We start from the raw sequence: 17,802 nt of genomic DNA, 5'->3' as shown, positions 1-17,802 counted from the left end.
TTGTTTACCGGTGCCGCTTGTTTGCTTTTCCACTGCTTTCGCAAAGCTCTTCTGCTCCTGGTCCTGTGCAGCACCTCCCTTACTATTTAGCATTTGGGTCCTGTGTCGCCACCGTTTCTTACTTAGTCTCTACAACCCTTCTCTGTTGCTCAATTGTCTACGCCACCATCTTACTGTTTTGGAATTCAACTGCCCGAAGAGAGTCGGAAAATTGACAGCGAAATGAAAATAGCCGTTGAACGTGCACGCTCTCCTGCTCTCGTGAATATGTGAATTTGATCTGCACTGCTGGTTCTATGTACATTGCCACCCCACCGGAATCCCTTTCCTCATCTTATGCTTTTAGATACGACGACTTTGACCGGCGACTTGAAGAGAAAGTCACTAAAGTTGAATTCGCTTAAGGGAGATAGCCGTCGAAAATCTTGGGGTTCCCTCCTGGGGCTTTGGCCCCAGCCCAATTGTCAAGACTCGGAATGATGTTCTGTTCTTGGATTATTTTCGCTCTATATTCGCTTTTTTGCTTGTTTGTTCATTTGTCCCCTGACTTACCCTTTCCTTTATGCTCTGCTGCTTTTCTTTTTCGCCAACAGAATGCTATACAGTTGCCGGTTCTCCTCTGATTCGGTGGTCTCTCCGTGGCGGGGGTGATGGTGTCCTATACTTCCAATTCATGCTTGTATGTTTGTGTATGAGGGGTTAGTTTTGGCAATGGGGATTTCTAGGATTCTGGTTCATTCCCCCAAGGCTCGAGGGGACGTGTGTCTATTTGATGCAGAGTTGCTGTCAAGTTCCAAATTTCGTACCATTTCAGTGGGACTTGCTTTCTTTGGAGTCAAGGGTAGTAGAACATGCATATGCAGAAGCCTAAGTAGATGGCCCTTCCTCGACGGGCAGTGACCCTATATTCCGTTCAGGGAGGTGCATGGCATACACAGTCATAGAAAACTTCAACCAAAATAGAAACGATCAGGTAAGGTACTAGCGTAAGTAGGAAGGGTCAATGCCTGTTGGTGGGGGGTATGGTACAAGAAAGAGAGCTAGGGGCAACAAACACAGCTCACGCCAGGTATCTGGGACACAGGAAAAAGATATACTCTCGGCAATGCTGGTCGGATGCAGGTATTATGTACTATGGATGTATATATGAATGACCATTTCAGGTGGGTGTGTTTGCCAAGGGCGTGCGCATTCCCTTTGAAAAGAACCAAACCAGTAAACACGCAAGGGTAGCGGGTAGGATTAGTGGTGGGGCAAAATGGTGACTGATTTCTATCCGTATATATAGGTTGTATATGCGGTTGGTTCCAATAAACCGAACGCCGAGGAGTCTTGGATGATGTCCAACATGAAGAGATTGGGGTCGAGAGATGCTTATACTGGGTGGTTTATGTGCATGTCCATCGTAGACACAAGAGAAAGGAAGAGAGGCAACTATTTAGATGAGGGAGTAGAGAAGCCGGAGTATCCCTCTTCCACGGCGATGATGACCACGACTGAGATGTCGTCGACCTTGCCACCGCGGTACCAGTCTCCCGGGTAATAGCGCTGGGCTTCTTTGGCGAACGGACCGTCGCGACGCATGTCCGTGCTTGCTAGCTTGGCTTCGCCGGCGATGGTGGCTGCAATCAGAGATTGGAGGGTATAGACTTGATCACGGGGGTTTGGAGAGGCGGTTTTAGTGGATGAGGCGGTGCTGTCGGAGGAGGACGTAGAGGATGTCGAGGAGGGTGAGGAGGGCGAGGAAGAGGCAGGTGAGGTAGGGAGGAGCGGCGCCAGGCCATTGGGGCTGGTGAGTTGCTGCAAATCCGCAGAGGGCTGCACCCCGGCCTCTTCGGTGGAGGTCCATGCACCCATGAGAACCATACGACTGGAAACCAGCTTGAGGATGTCTTGATTGTTGAGGTTGTCGAAAACTCCGTCTGTGGCTAGTACGAGGACGTCACCGTGCTGCATCTGAAGATTGGTGACGGCCGCGTCCCGGGGAAAGTCTTCTAGAAAGGCGCCGCCAAAGACAGACGCTTGGGCGCGCATCCGTGGAGGAATGATGCTGAGTTGGTATGGTGTGTTGAAGCCGTGTGTTTGCGGCACCGAGTAATGGTGCACGGCTGCTAGTCGAAGAAGGACTGAGCCCGAATCGCCTAGGTTCGCTAATTCAATGCGTCCGTCTTCCAAGCCAACGCCGACGGAGGCGGTGCTGCCACCGGCGGGGACCGAATTGTCTGCTACTACTTGATCGTAGCCAACTTGAAGAAGGTGCTTCGAGCGCAATTGCTCAGCTGGTGCATCCCAGGCAAGGGCCGATTGCGCCATGTAACTACATAGTGCATGGGAGAAATCGGCCGGGTCAACGCGGGATTCCGCCCAGCCGCCAACCCCGTCAGCTACAGCGAATGCGATGGCTCCAGAGTCTCCATTGCCAACTCTGCTGACGAAAAACGCATCCTCACCGCTGTCAGGTCTCCTTTTCCTCCGCAATGCAGGGTCTTGAGTGTCTGTCGCAACTCCGATAGCCGGGTGGAGATCTGGATTGAAGTCATACGAGTTCTTGGCCGGATGAAAGCGGCGACCTTTGCCAGAGGATGAAGCAGCGACCCGGTATGTAATTCGGGGAGAAGGGGATTGGGAAGCGAGCGGTGAAGTCGTATGGAAAGCTCGGCGATAAGAGGCAGGCGGCGGAGTTCGTGCGACGGGGGCAAGGCACAAGGATGATCGAGAGTTCGAACGATGAGCAGCTGTCCATTTTGGCGCAACGATTGAGGCCAGGAGACTGTCACGCAGGACAGTGTGTAGGCTGCTGCAGGCCGGACTGCAGGCCCTACTGGAGGCGGCCAACGCGATCATCAGCAAAGATTCCCGGATCGGAGCCGGAGAGTTTCTATCCTGTCTGAGCCAGCAGTAACAGGACGCCAAAAGGTCGATAACGGCAACGACCAACAGAGATAGTGTGAAGCGCGCAACAGTGAGTGGAGAGGTAGAAAAGGAGCCGTTACAAAACTCCGGCTGACTGGACAAATACAGAAAAGCTGTGGGTTGAGGCTGGAAGAAAAGCAGAAGAACCGATGGAAATTTCCGGGTCGAAAGGCCGGCAGTTGCTGTGACCGCCCGCCGTCGTCATCGACCGCCTCGAGCTGGTGATGCATGGTTTAAAGACTGATGAAGTTTGTGGAGGAGTGGGATGTAGCTATTGTCTATTGAGGAATATAATCAGATGCATTTGGTACCGAAGGTGAAAGAGGATTGGAGAAGGAACTTAGTAGCTCGCTGTCCGGAACTTGGCGAGCACTGTTCTTATCCTGCTATGCAGTAGTTGTAGGCGACGGAGGGAAGAGCATCATGATGAATAGATACCTTCATGACAAATCTGTAGAACATGTGGTAACCTAAAGAAAATGCTCATTCAATGCACCAACAGCATCAAGGATAGCAGGATTGTTGCGCGATTTGGACTTGGATGGGGGGAGTTTGATGATTATTGATCGGGGGTTGTTGCTTTGCTTGCCGCCTTTTGCAAAACGAAGATGCCGCCAGTTCATTTCCTTCCCCCGAAACTCGAACCTCTTCCTCTCTTTCCACATCTTTAGATCTTGCTACTATTCATACTTCACCTTGCTGGTATAAGTCAAGTCAAGACCTCAATCATCCCAGCTGCATTTATTCAGTCCTGCTTGACGTGTTTGGTCCAATAACAGGGCGTCTCTTGGCGGATCCCCTCATCTCCTCGCCCATCATGATGCACCCATCGCGACAGGCGTACGTGGAGGAGGCGCAGGTAGGCATATCCCTCTTTCCCTCAGTTCCCGTCTCTTTCAGCTTGAAGTCCCATCACATACCCTGTCTATGCCTCATAAGTTAACGAAATTTCTCACGGCGCATTGACTGACATTCGTATCTATCACAGGACACGGACATGGGTATTGACTTGGCGAATATACGTAAGTATCGCTGAGAACCTTCTACCAGTGCTGTCATAATGACTTGCGCCACTACGTACTGACCTTCGCATTCTTGCATGCAGCCGTGGACCGAAACTATGACCTCCCCTCGGGGGCGGCGGGTATTCCGGCGGAAAGAGCCTCTGCTATCATATCCCAGTTCGAGCGCAAGAGGAGGGCCGCAGCAATGGCAGTACCTACTGATGACACCCGAGTGCGCGCACGACTGCGAGAGTTAGGCGAGCCAATCACACTATTTGGTGAAGGTCCCGCGGATCGCAGAGACCGCTTGCGCGAGCTGTTGACCGACCTTGCGGAACGACAGGAGGCAGCTGAGGGCGATGTGGAAATGCGCGAGGGAACAACTGAACTCGGTGAGGAGGATGAGGAGGATGCTGAGCAACAGGAGGAGTTTTACACCGAGGGTTCCGAAGAGCTCCTCAAGGCGCGGAAAGAGATCGCGCGGTTCTCTCTTCCGCGCGCGAAGGCCCGTGTCGCCCGGCTGCGTGAAGAGTCAACCATTCCCCTACGAACCCATATCAAACATCGCAAAGCAATCAAGGAGAAATTGCATCAGTTTGACCTCTATGGTTCTCAGATTGCGGGCGATCGGCCCGTCAGCATTTGTCGCTTTTCGCCTGATGGGCAGATGATTGCCACCGGTAATTGGGGAGGAGGTATCAAATTGCTCACAGTACCCAACCTGGAAGAACGATGGTCCGTCAAGGGACATGCAGATCGGGTGGGTGGATTGTCGTGGTTTCCTGGTGCAACGTCTACCGCGTCGGAATCGACAGTGAACCTGGTCTCGGGTGGTGGTGATGGTAACGTGTCTTTGTGGTCACTGGACAAGCAGCAGCCACTGGCGACCCTATCCGGTCACAGTGGTCGCGTCTGCCGGACAGAGTTTCATCCATCGGGCCGGTATGTCGCTTCCGCCTCCTACGATACTACTTGGCGATTGTGGGACGTGGAGACGACCACAGAGTTGTTATTGCAAGAAGGCCATTCGCGTGAAGTATACGCAGTGGCCTTCAACAACGATGGCTCGCTCCTGGCGAGCGGAGGGTTGGATAGCATTGGCCGGATCTGGGATCTACGAACCGGCAGGACTGTGATGATTCTGGAAGGACACATCCGGGAAATCTACGGTCTCGACTGGGGGGTCGATGGCTACCGGGTGCTGTCCGGATCTGGAGATGGATGGGTCAAGTGCTGGGATTTGCGGCAAGTGCGCAATACTGGAGGAATCGGTGCTCACAAGAGCGTCGTGTCTGACTTGCGATGGTACAAGGGTGCCGAAGCCACGTCCATTCTACCTTCGGAAGGCCGTATGGAGGTGGACGGCGAGACCACGGCCCCTGTACAGCCGAAGAAGTCGGGGACATTCTTTGTGAGTAGCGGCTTCGATAAGAACGTCAACATCTTCAGCGCAGACGACTGGTCATTGGTGAAGAGTCTCAGTGGACATTCGGGCAACGTGCTCAGCACAGATATCAGTGCGGATGCGCAGTGGATTGCCAGCTGTGGCCACGACCGGACGGTGAAGCTCTGGGGGATTGAATGAGCCTGCTTGTATGTACTAGATATGACCACATAACCTCTAATTACGACAGCGATGTATGATGGCAATAGAAAGAGTACTACTGTTGGTGATGATATCATCGTGTTCACTTAGTAGCTGGACAACTTGACTATGCATGGCAGGCGGTGAGCCACAATCGCCGATCACGGCCTACCGCCCGTCGGGGTCCCGCGGCAAAACCGAGGCTTTGCATCCATTATCAATCAAGATTTCTAGAGTAAGTAGGAGGGAAGTCTGAACTTCTTTCTTTCTTACCTTCACCTACCATTTGTTTCTGTCTATAACAATGGCGACACCGCGCCTAGCCCCTCAGCTGTTTTCAGCTACATGTTTTTCGAAAAGCGCGCAAACTACTATTACTCCGCGCTCAGCTACTGCAGGCACATATTACTACCGATGCCATCTCCGACTGTCATCGTCGCCGTTACCCTCGCCACTAGCACGTCGAGTCCGCAGTAGCAGTCTCACCAACCTCACTCGCAGCTTCACGACTACATCCTCATACCTCGCATCCTCTACCTCAACGGCCGCCCCCGAAACTCCCGACATCACCAACCACTACACCATCTTCCGCAACACGCTTCCCGCCGGCCCGCCACCGCAGTCCCCGTTCGCAATCCCGGCCGCGGACCTGCGTCGCGAGTTCCTCCAATGGCAGTCCCGCATTCATCCAGACAAATACCCCTCGGGTCCGCAGAAGCAGCAGGCCGAGGCTCTGTCGGCGCGGATCAATGAGGCCTACCGCACACTGCTGGACCCGCTGCTGCGCGCGCAGTACCTTCTCCGCGAGATGCACGGGATCGACGTCACGGCGGAGGACGGGGCGACCAAGCATGCGCTGGATGCCCAGACGTTGATGGAGGTCATGGAGGTGCAAGAGACGATCGAGGAAGTCGGGGCCGAGGAGGGGGCCGAGGAGACGATCCAGGAGTTGAAGCGGGAGAACGAGCAGCGGGTCCAAGGGTGTGTACGGACTTTGGAGGAGGCTTTTGACCGTGGGGATATTGAGAAGGCCCGGACCGAGTGCATTAAGTTGCGGTTTTGGTATAGTGTTGGAGAAGGGTTGAGAGAGTGGGAGCCTGGGACGAGGGAGATTCGGTTGGTGCATTAATTGTGGGTGTCTTAGGGGCATGATGGGCTAGTTTGTGCATGTATACTACATGTTATACGTCTGCTCCACAATTTCCTGGGCGAATTAGATATATAGATGTTGTCGATGTGATCAATGATACCATTCCACTCCTATATACTTGCACTCAGGCGGGATCGAAAATACTAGCTACGTGCCAGGAAGCTATTTTCAGTCCACGTAGCTCTTTTCAGGGAATCAGGTCAGATTGCACCAATCATTATCATCCAGCCTTTAGCTTGTATCCCTGCAATATTAATTAGTAGTAGACTGTATTCCGTATGCACGCCGGGGAAGCTGATTTTAGGTCCGAGTCACGGGTTAGGGTATAAGTAAGTGATCTCCGTACGGAAAGCCCGAACGACGGTTTGCTTCAGTCTGTTAGCTTCAGTCGGGATAATCAGGATACGAATCACAGCTTTCATTAAAACAGGAAATATCTGTGAAAAAGATCCTCTCAGTCGAAAATAGGATCCCTGCAGCCCCTAAAATGCAGACCAGCGCGGGTTGACCGCCGTTGGGTGTCGAAGAGGAAAAGATAGGCTGGGAATAAACGATCCATCGGGCAACAACTCATCATCCTTCGCCAGCCCCTCCAACTATGCTCTGGTTGGTCTTTGTAATCCCTGTCTGGCGTGAGAATATGCAGGAAGGGTGCACAATACCTGGAGGTTGATCTCCTCGAGAGAAGGGGAGTGAAATCGAAGACGAGAGGCCGGATGAAGAGAGCACATTTTCTCCTCACCCAGTGCTTTCTGCCAACCATGCAGGACTACTTACATATTCTCACCCCTCCTTCAACCACAACCAATTTCAAGGGAAGGCAGAGAGGACAACAAGGTCGAACAGAGCTCGGATGACCAGGCCGATCCCCTCGGAAAGCCTAGCATTTTTCCTTCCCCGGTGGCTCGCGCGATAAGACGAGCTCTGCGAAAAGGTTGGCGGTCAATCCACTCTCTCTTTCGCAATCTCCCCCCGTCATGATTGCCCACGTAGCCAGACTATCGCTCTTTTGACCAAGTTAGTCTTGTCTCGTGCGCTTGTAGCTTCTCCCGGTGGAGGGGGGAAGTAAAGAAAGTGCCCAGAAACGAAAGAGGGGGTTCAGTGGCAGTCAGTAGTGCGCAAGCTGCCAGTGCATAGTAGCGAGCCCCCCCCCCAACGATGCAGAGTATATGAAAGAGTCATGGTCAGGGGGTCGCATGAGCAGACTTCAGTGTTTTAATTGAGCTGTGGTGGCTTTCTCTATATCTCGAGTCCCCCCCAATCCTTCTTTCCCCATCACCTTCCCCTCCTCTGGTGTGTCTTGTCTATAGGGAAGAGGACTGCCCAGACAGCAATTGGAGTCATTGTCGATGGAGGCAGACCGAGATTTTAGCAGGTAGGTCTTTTTCTTGATTTCTCTTACTCTTGTCAAGCAATCCCCTCTACTACTCCATGCCAACCCCGACAGGACGGCCACTGATGGCTACAGCATCGTCCATTCACCGCCATTCACCTTCCTGGTCGGTCCCAACCACACCAAGCTTACCATCCAGGCTGGTCTCGCCCGTCATGTCTCTCAGCCGCTCGACCATCTTATGAACAGTGGTGAAACCCGGGAGTCGAAGCATCACATTGCCGTACTCGAGGACGAAGATGTCGAGACTTTTGTCGCTTTCTGCGAGTATGCCTACACAGGAGACTACCGCGTCCCTCCCCCAGGGTCGCGTGAAGAAGACCGAGATGATCAGCGGGTGAGCAATCCCTTTCGCGGAGTCTTTGGGAAAGACTCCCCGCCCAGTCCACTGCGGACGATTCCTCCGCGTGCTCCAACACCCCCCAGGAGTTCTTCGAGGGAAACTCACGACCGTCCCGGGGCGGGCGTGTACGGGGGTTCTGGTAGAGAGGACGATGATTGGGAATGTGCAATCGCGCCAGACGAGGAGCCTTTCATCCCAGGGCAGGACTTGAGACCTGAGTCTCGAGAACCTAGTGATCAGCCTCAGATCGCCCCTGTCGTGGATGGTAAGGGGGAGGAAGACGCCTGGGATGCGGCGGATGATGAGGCAGTCAAAGGTAAGAAAGGCAAGAAGAACAAGAAAAGCAGCAACAAGAAGAAAAAGGGCGGTGCTTCGGAGGTAGCGACGCCTAAGTTGACACCCCCTTCCACGCCACCTCCTGAAAATTCGAGACCCGAGGACGATTCCAACCCGGCGGCGGAAACGGGCGCAGTGACGGAGCAATGGGGGGCAAATTATGCCTCAGTAGAGGCGCCGGGTACTACAGACTCGCATTCGTATACAGAGAGCTGGGAACAGACAGCGGCCAATCCTCCAACAGAAGCTGATACCAATAATGCCGACGAAGCTGGCGCTAGAGACACAGCCCAAGCACCGAAGCAAGAGGAGAAGCACCAGAACCACGACCAGACGGGCAGACGACTGGCTGGGCCGATGATTGACACCTCCTTTGCCAAGCAGCAGTACTCTCGTCTGCACGAAAAGGGCAGCAACCTATGGGATGAATTCGCCGCCATTGACTACGTCGACCCGCGCTCCTGTCTCAGCATCAGGTCTCCCAGCGCTATGTCATCCCACTCGCCCTACGAACTGCCGTACTTGGTCTTTCATGCCAAGCTCTATGTCTTCGCGACACGGTATCTGATTCCGGCGCTTGCTCAGCTCTGTCTTCGCAAGCTGCACCGAGACCTGCTATATCTTGGCTTTCCGGAGAACAATCCAGTGGAAGATGATGATCATCATCTTCTGGCCAGCACCAAAGCTCGAAAAGTGCTGGACCTGCTGCACTATACGTACACCAAGACCACCAGACTGGAGCCGATCACTCCGACCTCTGCCACCCAACTGCGGGACAACGAGTTACGCAAGCTGGTTGTGCACTATGCGGCGTGCAAGGTGCGGGATCTGGCTTCGTACTGTCCACCAGTCGATAGCGATCTGGGTTCTCCATCAAGCATTTCTCAGAAGCCGTCGGCGCAGGGTTTGCGGGCCTTACTCGACACTACGACGGAGCTCGCCTCCGATCTCGTATACCGTATGATGTGATTGCGCGTCGGTGCGCTATGGAATTGCTCCACTCTTTTGTTTCTTCGATCATCCGGTCGACCATAGTCCTGATTTTGTTCACTCCTTTCCATTGAGAGTCAATTGCACAAGAGAATGTATGAGTTGCATGACCCGGCGTCCGTCTTCGTTTGATCGATCATCTTATACACCCCTTCCCCCATCATAACAACGACGAACTTTTATGTGTTTATGGCATTGAGGATTTGAAGGATGATGATTAGCTGTGCCCTACTTCATGACATTAGATATAATTAGAAGTGCTTGCATACAGACTTGTAACCGAAGTGCCGCTTGGCTTCATTTGCGAGTGAAACCGTTTCGAATCATCCTGTGGGATATGACCTGTGTTCTGCAGGCGCTGGACATTCGCCTGACCTTCCCTACTCAAGTCCAGGTTCTGCTTCTCGTCTCTTCTCTGCAGACCACGTTTTCAAGAAGAAGAAAAAGAAGAAGATCGTCTGGGCTGCGTGCTGCAGGAGTGACTGTTGTTGCTTGAATTGTCACGCTGCAAGGTTGCTTTTAAACAAATTGCGTTAAGAAGGATGAAACGCGCTCTAAGCGACAGATGATCAAGTGGTGAACTTGTGTAGGAGAGAAGAGCCGAGCCATGCTTGGCGAGAATAGTGAATCCATTTTCCGCCGAGGCCACGGAGTAACTACTGTTGGGTAATTAGTCACTGTCGCTGCCCAGCCTCTTCCAAGACTTTCCGCTCTTCCTTTTCGACCTCCTCCTCCTTCACTCTCGTCAACTAAATTTTTGGTTCTCCATAAAATCTACCAAACATAGCCAGGGCATACACTTGACTCAAAAAACCCAGAATAAGGGATACTTCGACCATGAAACCAATAAACTTAATTGTTTGACCTCCTTTTTCCGGCTCTTCTTCTCGTTCTCATGCTTAATATTCCGCCACAGCCACTGTGAAGCTTGGCGGAGGGCCTTCCGTGACGCTGCGCTGTCGATCTCCTTCTTGGCCTTCTTCTTCTCCCCCTATCTTTTGGGTTCTGTGCATCATGTTGATTCTTCGCTCTGTCTGTCGGCCTGCCTGCTTGCTCCTCGCAACTGATGGATGAGTTCCCTGAATCGAGCCCACCAGCCAAGCGGCGATCCATCTTATCTTGGCCGGTTCTTAAGAACTTTGTCCTCGAGCTGAGCCACGATGATAGTCATTGACTTGCCTTGACCCTGCCGATGTTGCTCGCTCTCGGCCCGATAGAGACGCTTATCAACGCCTTCTGATTGGCAATGATGCAAATCGCTCGATGGGCCGACGCTGGTTTGCAACAGTCGCGCCTCCTGCCTGGTATCGTGGTCGGAGCATTTCTATCACTTACGGATTTTCCCCCAAACCGCGTGTGCCTCGGTTCAAGAATCTTCATGGGCTTGAGACACATACTGCTCTTGGACCTTAGTAGCTTATCTTTGCCAGGCCATTGATCCTGATATATGGCTTTCTCATGATGAACCGCTGTAACAATTACACAGGCTATACTGTGCGCAGCGCGTAGGGGACAGTGCAGATGGCCTCATCGCATCAGTTGAAGAACTTCATTGAATGACCGACAATTGACTTTGACATTGTCGTTGCCACCGTGACCCACTGTTACAGCGCCATAGTTCACAGCCGTCAGGGTCATTGAGGAAAGCCGAGACCGAAAAAGAGGCAGATCTTGGTCCCTTCCAATTTCTTCGACTACCAACCCAGCTCCTTACCTTCAATGATGCCTAGACTGTGGATCCAGACTAGGAACTTGGCAGTCAGTCTGTTTTCTTTTCAGATTGTTTATGCCGGCTCGTCGTCCTTAGCGGCCGTATCTCTCGCTAGAGGCCATTGACAGATCTGCAATCGTCAACGCCCAGACCAGGTGTCTCCTGTTCTGGCGTACTTGTGGATCAAAGATCAGACGTTTGGCAACACTGTTGCCCATCTCTTCGCCGGTAATGCTAGACCCACGGCGGCCACCCAAGTCCGCGAGGACTTGTCAAAGCCTTGAAGGACAGGGGCTCATGCAAGCTGATGCTAGATCTGTGCTGTTGCGCTTTGATATGGCCCATACTCATTGGCGTTTTCGACATATTCGACTTGGTTGTGCTAGTTTCATAGCGGACCCTCACTTGGGCCTAAATGCAGCTGCACAACTGCTTGTCACCTGTTCTGTACTATTAAACCAAGTTCTTCTTCATCCGAGACCCATCAACATAGTCTTTCTCTTCAATCCTTATCTCCTCGATATCCAGCATGCTCCAGCAATACCCTCCCCCCGGTACTTCCTCCTCGGACCTGATGTACCATCACGAACTCAAAGCCTCCAATTACGATAACCCAAACAATGTGTCCCTCAGAGACCGTTTGCGTCATTTCACCTGGGCCTGGTACACTCTTACCATGAGCACCGGCGGCCTCGCGCTTCTGCTGGCCAGCCAGCCCTACCCTTTCCCCGGCTTGCAACGGATCGGGCTCGCAACATACATCATTAACCTGGCTTTCTTTGCCATTCTGTGTGGCCTCATGGCCACACGCTTTATCATTCATGGCAACCTTGTAGAGTCCCTCCGACACGACCGTGAGGGCCTCTTCTTTCCCACATTCTGGCTTTCCATGGCCACAATCATCACCGGTCTTTACCGTTACTTCGGCGACACTACACAGCCTGCATTCGTCTATGCCCTCGAGGTCCTCTTCTGGATTTATTGCGCTTTCACTCTTGTAACTGCCATCGTTCAATACTCCTTTGTCTTTACCGCCCACCATTACCCTCTTCAAACAATGATGCCTTCATGGATTCTTCCTGCATTTCCCATAATGCTCAGTGGCACCATCGCTTCCGTCATTGCTGAACAGCAGCCCGCGCGCGCTGCCATTCCTATGATCGTCGCAGGCACCACCTTCCAAGGCCTTGGCTTCTCCATCAGTTTTCTGATGTACGCGCACTACATCGGACGGCTGATGGAGACAGGGCTTCCGTCCCGAGAACACCGCCCAGGGATGTTCATTTGTGTTGGGCCTCCGGCCTTCACAGCCCTTGCCCTGATCGGCATGACCAACGGTCTTCCTGAGGATTTTCAAGTCCTCCAAGATCCGCACCCCTTCCAAGATGCGCACATTCTCCGGCTCCTGGCCGTCGCCGCGGGTGCGTTTCTGTGGGCTCTTAGTCTTTGGTTCTTCAGCATTGCTGCCATTGCCACCATCCGCCTCCCGCCTACAGCTTTTCACCTCAACTGGTGGGCCATGGTTTTTCCCAACACGGGGTTTACCCTAGCGACCATCACCCTGGGCAAAACCTTGAACAGCCCGGGGATCAAAGGCGTTGGGTCGGCCATGTCCATTTGCATAGTGGGGATGTGGCTCTTTGTGTTTGCGAGCAATATTCGTGCCGTTGTAAGGCGGGCTATCGTCTTCCCTGGCAAGGACGAGGATGTGTCAGAGTGATAGTTTATTTTTGGACTGTCTTCTTGTCTTTCTTTCTGCAAAGTTATCATATTTTCGATGCACTTAAGTGCCTGAGTCATGGTTTTACATATACGTGCTATGGATGTTTCATAGATGTCGTTGTTTCATTATTTCTCGAAGACACCTAGCCTTCACTGCGATTGGGTGGGCACAAGTCCTTTTCTTTTCTATCTGCGGAGATATACATGCTAGATTTGCTGAGCGTTGCACATATCATGAAGCCAATAACGCCAGAATCCTAAAGGCGAGAGAATATTAGAGTCTTGACATTATAGTTTGTACGCTTACGAGCTCTCCAGCTCCATGAGGAGATGGCTTGTTGCTGTAGTATAGGGTACTACCTAATGAGACAGGTGAACGTATATAAATTGGCATCTTGCGGAAATGGTCCACACTCTGCAGCGAGGCTTAGCTTATGTATACCAGTAAAAGGCACGGTACTAAGTAGAACCTTTAGGGCCATGTGACTCGATGAGCAGTCTTGCCAGCCCATTATTCAGGAGCTTCCTCCTCTAGAAGAAGCAGACAGAGCAGTATGCGGTGTGACAGACTGTGCAGGATGACTGCGCCCATTGGCCCTGGTGTGGGTGTGCAGCGCACCGCGAATCCCCACCACTGACTGATGAATTTCATCTGGCCACTGCTGCAGCCTATCATCTGGCGACTACAGGCCCGCAACAAGCGAGGCTACGTTGGTCAGGTCCGGCTCACAATCCCCACTATCCTTCTCATTTACGGGGCGGGCAGACTGATGTCTTTCTATATCGGGATAGTTTGTTTGCACACCACTCAGCCATCTACTCGACTTGCGGATCGAAGCAAGAGGCCTGTACGCGCGCTGAACCCCGCTTAATATGTGGCTAACCAAGCCAAGCCAAGCAAGGGCCTTTGATGGCCCAGGGATACATTTCCATAAACGAGATGTCCATAAACGAGATGTCCATAAACGAGAGTAATGTAGTTATCCAGAAAGACATAGGGAAATCATCTGTGTAGAGTATGTGCAGGAGAGTAGATCTTCGGAAGCCTCTTCCCTCAATTCTTCCCTTCCCAATAACCAACCACCCCCCTCTGCCTCTTATTTGTCAACCTTGCCTGAAAGTATTGTCCAGAGGAAATGGAGTCATGGTACTGTCGAGGACGTCAACGACCGATTGATAACCCAGCCTGGAAAGACGGTGTCAGTCGTCTATAGTCTGAATAAGAGGGAGAGGTGCCTTACAAGCTCTGTCACTTCCTGGGGCGAGATCACAGACGGGTGGCTTCTTTTGTTCTCTCGCTGACTTGCTTTGTTCGCGAGTCGGTCGTTGAACTTCACAGTTCTGGCAAGGGGCTGGGGTGGTGGTGAGTATGGATTGTGTCTTGTTGCGTTGTTATTTGTATAGTTGGACTCACGGTGGGTCTCCTGGTTTGTTGTGGGATGCCAGTTTCTGTTTTTGGAAACCACGCTGGCAGAGAGGTATGGTGGAAGGAAGAGGTATAGAAGGTAGAGAAAGTGGAAGTAGAGGGTGGAAAGGAGGAGAAGGTGGAAAGCACTTCATAACAACCAAATCAGCATTCCGGATTCAAACTCATCCATCCAACAAAGACATCGATAATCTCACCAGAGCATTTCCCAACAGGGAGCGTGCCGCACCGAGTGGGAATCAGCATGTTTTGGATTTGTTTTTAGCCAGCCTGTTTGTGTATTAGTATGTAGCAATAATCATGGAGAATATTCTCAATGGCACCGGCTCCACCAGGAGCGAGACACTTACAAAGCTCTGTCACTTACTGGGCCGGCCCACGGTGGCTATCCGGCATTGCTCAGAACGGAGGTGTTATGAAATAAAAGATGTGACCCTGCGTATTGTGGTATGCGTTAGTAGAAACATGCAGAGAGACCGTTCTCCAGTAAACCACTTCCCCCCCGGAAGGGAAAAGTGGATTGCTGGGGAGCGAATCTCTTGCGGAGCCGACATCCCACGCATCGTCCTACACATACTTGTCAGCGTTGAGAGTTGGTGGAGGGCACTTACTGGCGTTCTTCTTTATCGCCGGTTTAGGGTCTAGGAGGGCGGTGGGGAGACGAGGTGCTGGAGGTGGATTGTGAGGATGGATGGTCCTGCATGGTCGAGTGGGGGTCGTGTCTCTGAGGGGAGCGTATTGGCAATGTCAGTCGAGCAGTTAGGGGTGAGAGAAGAAGGCTGAAGGAGCGAAGGCAGGCAAAGAAAGAAAGAAAAAACGAGTAAGATGAGAAAGTGTCGGTTTATATTGTCTTTCGAAATGGCGGACTTGGGGTCTTGCTGCGGACTCGCTGGCTGGCTGGCTGGCTGGCTGGCGACAAAGAGCCTCGTCTTTGCATTCCGTCATGTCGGTTCTGGTCGAATGACTCGGTGCGATCTGCTGGAGATTGTTGAATCCAAGGTTCGGAAAATGTGCGAGACACGGAGTGACGAGGTGGTGGTGGTCATTATGCATCGAATTGGCGCTGGTGAATGGAGAGGACATGGTGCAAATTCTCCGAACGGTTGCTCAGCGGGGTCCTGAACGGATCTCAAGTCGAGGCGATCGGTGGTTGAAGGCGAGAGAATGCCAAAGACAAGAAGCTGGGTGCATAGCGAGGTACTGGGGCTTTGTAGTGGGAGAAACAGAGATCGACAAGTACGGGACGCCCGACCAGCAAGGGGTTTATATTCTTTCTCAAGACATCTATATACATGGAAAACGAGCCAATCAATGCATCATTTGGAACTGTCTGTTCGTCAGGCCGCATTCCACCAGCCCTACTTCCTCCTACTCCTGACTCCGAAATCCAATCCCATCCCTTCCCTCCAAAGCTCACATGGCTTCCCCCCAAAGATGAGGTGGACGCCTCGCAGACCAAACAACAGTGGGTATCATAAGAAAAGGCGAACAATAAAAGACCGTGCAACAGTGCTTGTGGGCTGCGGTGTGCGATCAACAGCCACCTGTTCGGTGTGGCCTCAGCCACGTGGCAATAGGGCCAAGCTAGCGGTGAAACTTGGCGACAACGAACCAAACCACATCTTAAGGACTTGAGAACCAAAGCATAGACGTGGTCGGTTTCTGCCTCGGCTGGGGTGAAACACTGCTTCTTCCCCTGGTTCTATCGGTGTACACCGCTGCCCTGCCCAGGCGCTGCAAGGTGGCAGGAGTCTGAAACAAAGCTGCAACGTTGCCGAAAGAGCCGCTACAGACAAGAAACGTATGACTCGATCGGATAATCGATAGAGAGATGAGGCTGTGGACGATGTTTCACGCTCAAGCGACCTTACGCCCAACGTTGCCGATGCCGCGGCCAACGACGCTGATGATCACATCACCATTCTCGTTCTCACCACTAGCATCGCGAAGACCCCAACCCGGGGCACCGAATTTGGCCAGGTCCCTGGCCAGTTGGATGGTGCTTTCCGCGGCCATGACCTCCCGGCCAACTTGGATACGGCCCACGTCCTCAGACCCCATGGTCATCAGACCAAGCATAACCGGCACTGCTGCAGGGGCAACGCAGCCACCCTTGGAGACGGTCTCCAACAACTGGTAGGCACAGCGCTTCCCAATGTCCTCAGGCGCTTCACCACCGGAGGGGGGCGATGCCACATCGGCGGAGAAAAGACACCCTGTAGACGACTCAGCGACCAAAGACAAGCCAAAGCCAAGGCCGATCTTCTTCTTCCCGGACGGATTGGTCTTCTCCGGAGCGGGCACAAATGGTGCCGACGACACATCAGAGAAGACGTAGGTGTCGGGTACCAGAGGGTTGAGGATGCCACGGGCGGTCTCAATCATTCGTGCATTGTTGGACCCCGACACGCCCACCGAGTAAGCGACACCACGCACCCTCTTAATTCTACCAGGGTTCATGAGGTGAAGAGTTTTCGGGAGTCGCAATTGGTGGCCAAAGACAAACTGGACTTCACCTCCTCCACCTCTGCCATTGGGTCCGGGGTTCGATCGCTTCAAGATGCGCAGCTCGATATTGTTGAAGATCCCGAATTGGTTGAAGAGAGGAAGAATGGCCGTGCGCACGCTGTCGACGGACATATCACCGGTCGGGGTGGCCGAGGTAATCACTCCGGGGCCCGAAAAAGTCACCTTGATCGGAGACTTGGAGAAGGGAGCCAGAAGACACAGTGGGATGAGGAAATAGCTGACACCGCGTGTGCATCCTACAGGGAGCTCGTGTCGAATCACACCTCCACTGGCGCCGGTGCCCGTAGCGCTACCGGTGATCAGACCTGGCTTGTACACGACAATAGTACCGGTGTAGGAGATTTCCATCTGCGAGCCATTGGTGACAGCGTCGAGAAGACGAAGGAAAGAGATTTCATGCGGAGCGAGACCTGGATTGGTCGGGGACGAAGGTCGGATCTGAGAGATGTGGATGGTGCGGCCGGTCAACGTAGAGAAGACAAGGCGATAGACGAAGTTTTTGTGGGAGGTAAACCGAAGCGGAGGCTGAGAGGTTGACGCCATTGTGTCGAAAGTATTTTGAGGCAGTTATCCTCACAAACGTCAAAAGCGCCTTGGAAGAGACGAAATTCGTGGCTGCGAATCTTTTGCCTGATCCGAAAAAGGGAATCGAGAAAATCTGCCGGGAGGGAGGGATATTCCGCTCCGGGCCCATTCACGG

At 52.7% G+C, this 17,802-nt stretch overlaps 8 protein-coding genes across 8 annotated transcripts; 5 read left to right on the top strand and 3 right to left on the bottom strand.

Annotated features, from left to right (window-relative positions):
- Positions 1-1,434: 1,434 nt before the first annotated feature.
- On the bottom strand, positions 1,435-3,449 carry ppmA (type 2C protein phosphatase PTC7; the record flags this gene model as incomplete). Its single annotated transcript, XM_025579109.1, has 2 exons — positions 3,061-3,449; positions 1,435-2,821 (listed from the first exon to the last, which is right to left on the bottom strand). The coding sequence occupies exons 1-2, from the start codon at positions 3,141-3,143 to the stop codon at positions 1,435-1,437; spliced, it is 1,470 nt and encodes a 489-aa protein (XP_025432614.1). The 5' UTR covers positions 3,144-3,449.
- A 97-nt stretch (positions 3,450-3,546) lies between these two features.
- Positions 3,547-5,589, top strand: BP01DRAFT_390868 (putative pre-mRNA splicing factor). Its single transcript, XM_025578036.1, has 3 exons — positions 3,547-3,772; positions 3,902-3,935; positions 4,019-5,589. Exons 1-3 carry the CDS (start codon positions 3,731-3,733, stop codon positions 5,500-5,502), a joined length of 1,560 nt encoding a protein of 519 aa, XP_025432613.1. The 5' UTR covers positions 3,547-3,730; the 3' UTR covers positions 5,503-5,589.
- A 157-nt stretch (positions 5,590-5,746) lies between these two features.
- BP01DRAFT_355621 (J-type chaperone JAC1) lies at positions 5,747-6,759 on the top strand. The gene has a single exon (XM_025574741.1). It carries the CDS (start codon positions 5,807-5,809, stop codon positions 6,629-6,631), a length of 825 nt encoding a protein of 274 aa, XP_025432612.1. The 5' UTR covers positions 5,747-5,806; the 3' UTR covers positions 6,632-6,759.
- Positions 6,760-8,001: 1,242 nt separating this feature from the next.
- On the top strand, positions 8,002-9,693 carry BP01DRAFT_390866 (uncharacterized protein; the record flags this gene model as incomplete). The annotated part of the gene is made up of 2 exons (XM_025578035.1): positions 8,002-8,027; positions 8,121-9,693. 2 exons carry the CDS (start codon positions 8,002-8,004, stop codon positions 9,691-9,693), a joined length of 1,599 nt encoding a protein of 532 aa, XP_025432611.1.
- A 1,135-nt stretch (positions 9,694-10,828) lies between these two features.
- On the bottom strand, positions 10,829-11,791 carry BP01DRAFT_364790 (uncharacterized protein; the record flags this gene model as incomplete). Its single annotated transcript, XM_025576335.1, has 4 exons — positions 10,829-11,011; positions 11,050-11,183; positions 11,429-11,478; positions 11,670-11,791. 4 exons carry the CDS (start codon positions 11,789-11,791, stop codon positions 10,829-10,831), a joined length of 489 nt encoding a protein of 162 aa, XP_025432610.1.
- Positions 11,533-13,218, top strand: BP01DRAFT_18488 (tellurite-resistance/dicarboxylate transporter family protein). The gene has a single exon (XM_025570901.1). The coding sequence runs from the start codon at positions 11,955-11,957 to the stop codon at positions 13,143-13,145; it is 1,191 nt and encodes a 396-aa protein (XP_025432609.1). The 5' UTR covers positions 11,533-11,954; the 3' UTR covers positions 13,146-13,218.
- Positions 13,219-15,825: 2,607 nt separating this feature from the next.
- Positions 15,826-16,319, top strand: BP01DRAFT_18481 (uncharacterized protein). The gene has a single exon (XM_025570900.1). The coding sequence runs from the start codon at positions 15,885-15,887 to the stop codon at positions 16,206-16,208; it is 324 nt and encodes a 107-aa protein (XP_025432608.1). The 5' UTR covers positions 15,826-15,884; the 3' UTR covers positions 16,209-16,319.
- BP01DRAFT_18480 (RNA 3'-terminal phosphate cyclase-like protein) lies at positions 16,320-17,790 on the bottom strand. The gene has a single exon (XM_025570899.1). The coding sequence runs from the start codon at positions 17,643-17,645 to the stop codon at positions 16,431-16,433; it is 1,215 nt and encodes a 404-aa protein (XP_025432607.1). The 5' UTR covers positions 17,646-17,790; the 3' UTR covers positions 16,320-16,430.
- Between the last annotated feature and the right edge of the window lie 12 nt (positions 17,791-17,802).

The sequence above is a fragment of the Aspergillus saccharolyticus genome (assembly GCF_003184585.1).
Source record: "Aspergillus saccharolyticus JOP 1030-1 unplaced genomic scaffold BP01scaffold_10, whole genome shotgun sequence".
In the NCBI taxonomy this organism is placed as follows: domain Eukaryota; kingdom Fungi; phylum Ascomycota; class Eurotiomycetes; order Eurotiales; family Aspergillaceae; genus Aspergillus; species Aspergillus saccharolyticus.
This window is presented reverse-complemented; position numbering and strand designations above follow the sequence as displayed.

Bases quoted from the DNA above. Each gene is read 5' to 3' on its own strand.
- BP01DRAFT_390868 (XM_025578036.1), top strand. From the start codon at position 3,731: ATGATGCACCCATCGCGACAGGCGTACGTGGAGGAGGCGCAG. The intron at 3,773-3,901 runs GTAGGCATATCC...TATCTATCACAG, and splicing joins CGTACGTGGAGGAGGCGCAG to GACACGGACATGGGTATTGA. The intron at 3,936-4,018 runs GTAAGTATCGCT...TCTTGCATGCAG, and splicing joins TATTGACTTGGCGAATATAC to CCGTGGACCGAAACTATGAC.
- BP01DRAFT_355621 (XM_025574741.1), top strand. From the start codon at position 5,807: ATGGCGACACCGCGCCTAGCCCCTCAGCTGTTTTCAGCTACATGTTTT.
- BP01DRAFT_18488 (XM_025570901.1), top strand. From the start codon at position 11,955: ATGCTCCAGCAATACCCTCCCCCCGGTACTTCCTCCTCGGACCTGATG.
- BP01DRAFT_18481 (XM_025570900.1), top strand. From the start codon at position 15,885: ATGCATCATTTGGAACTGTCTGTTCGTCAGGCCGCATTCCACCAGCCC.
- BP01DRAFT_18480 (XM_025570899.1), bottom strand. From the start codon at position 17,645: ATGGCGTCAACCTCTCAGCCTCCGCTTCGGTTTACCTCCCACAAAAAC.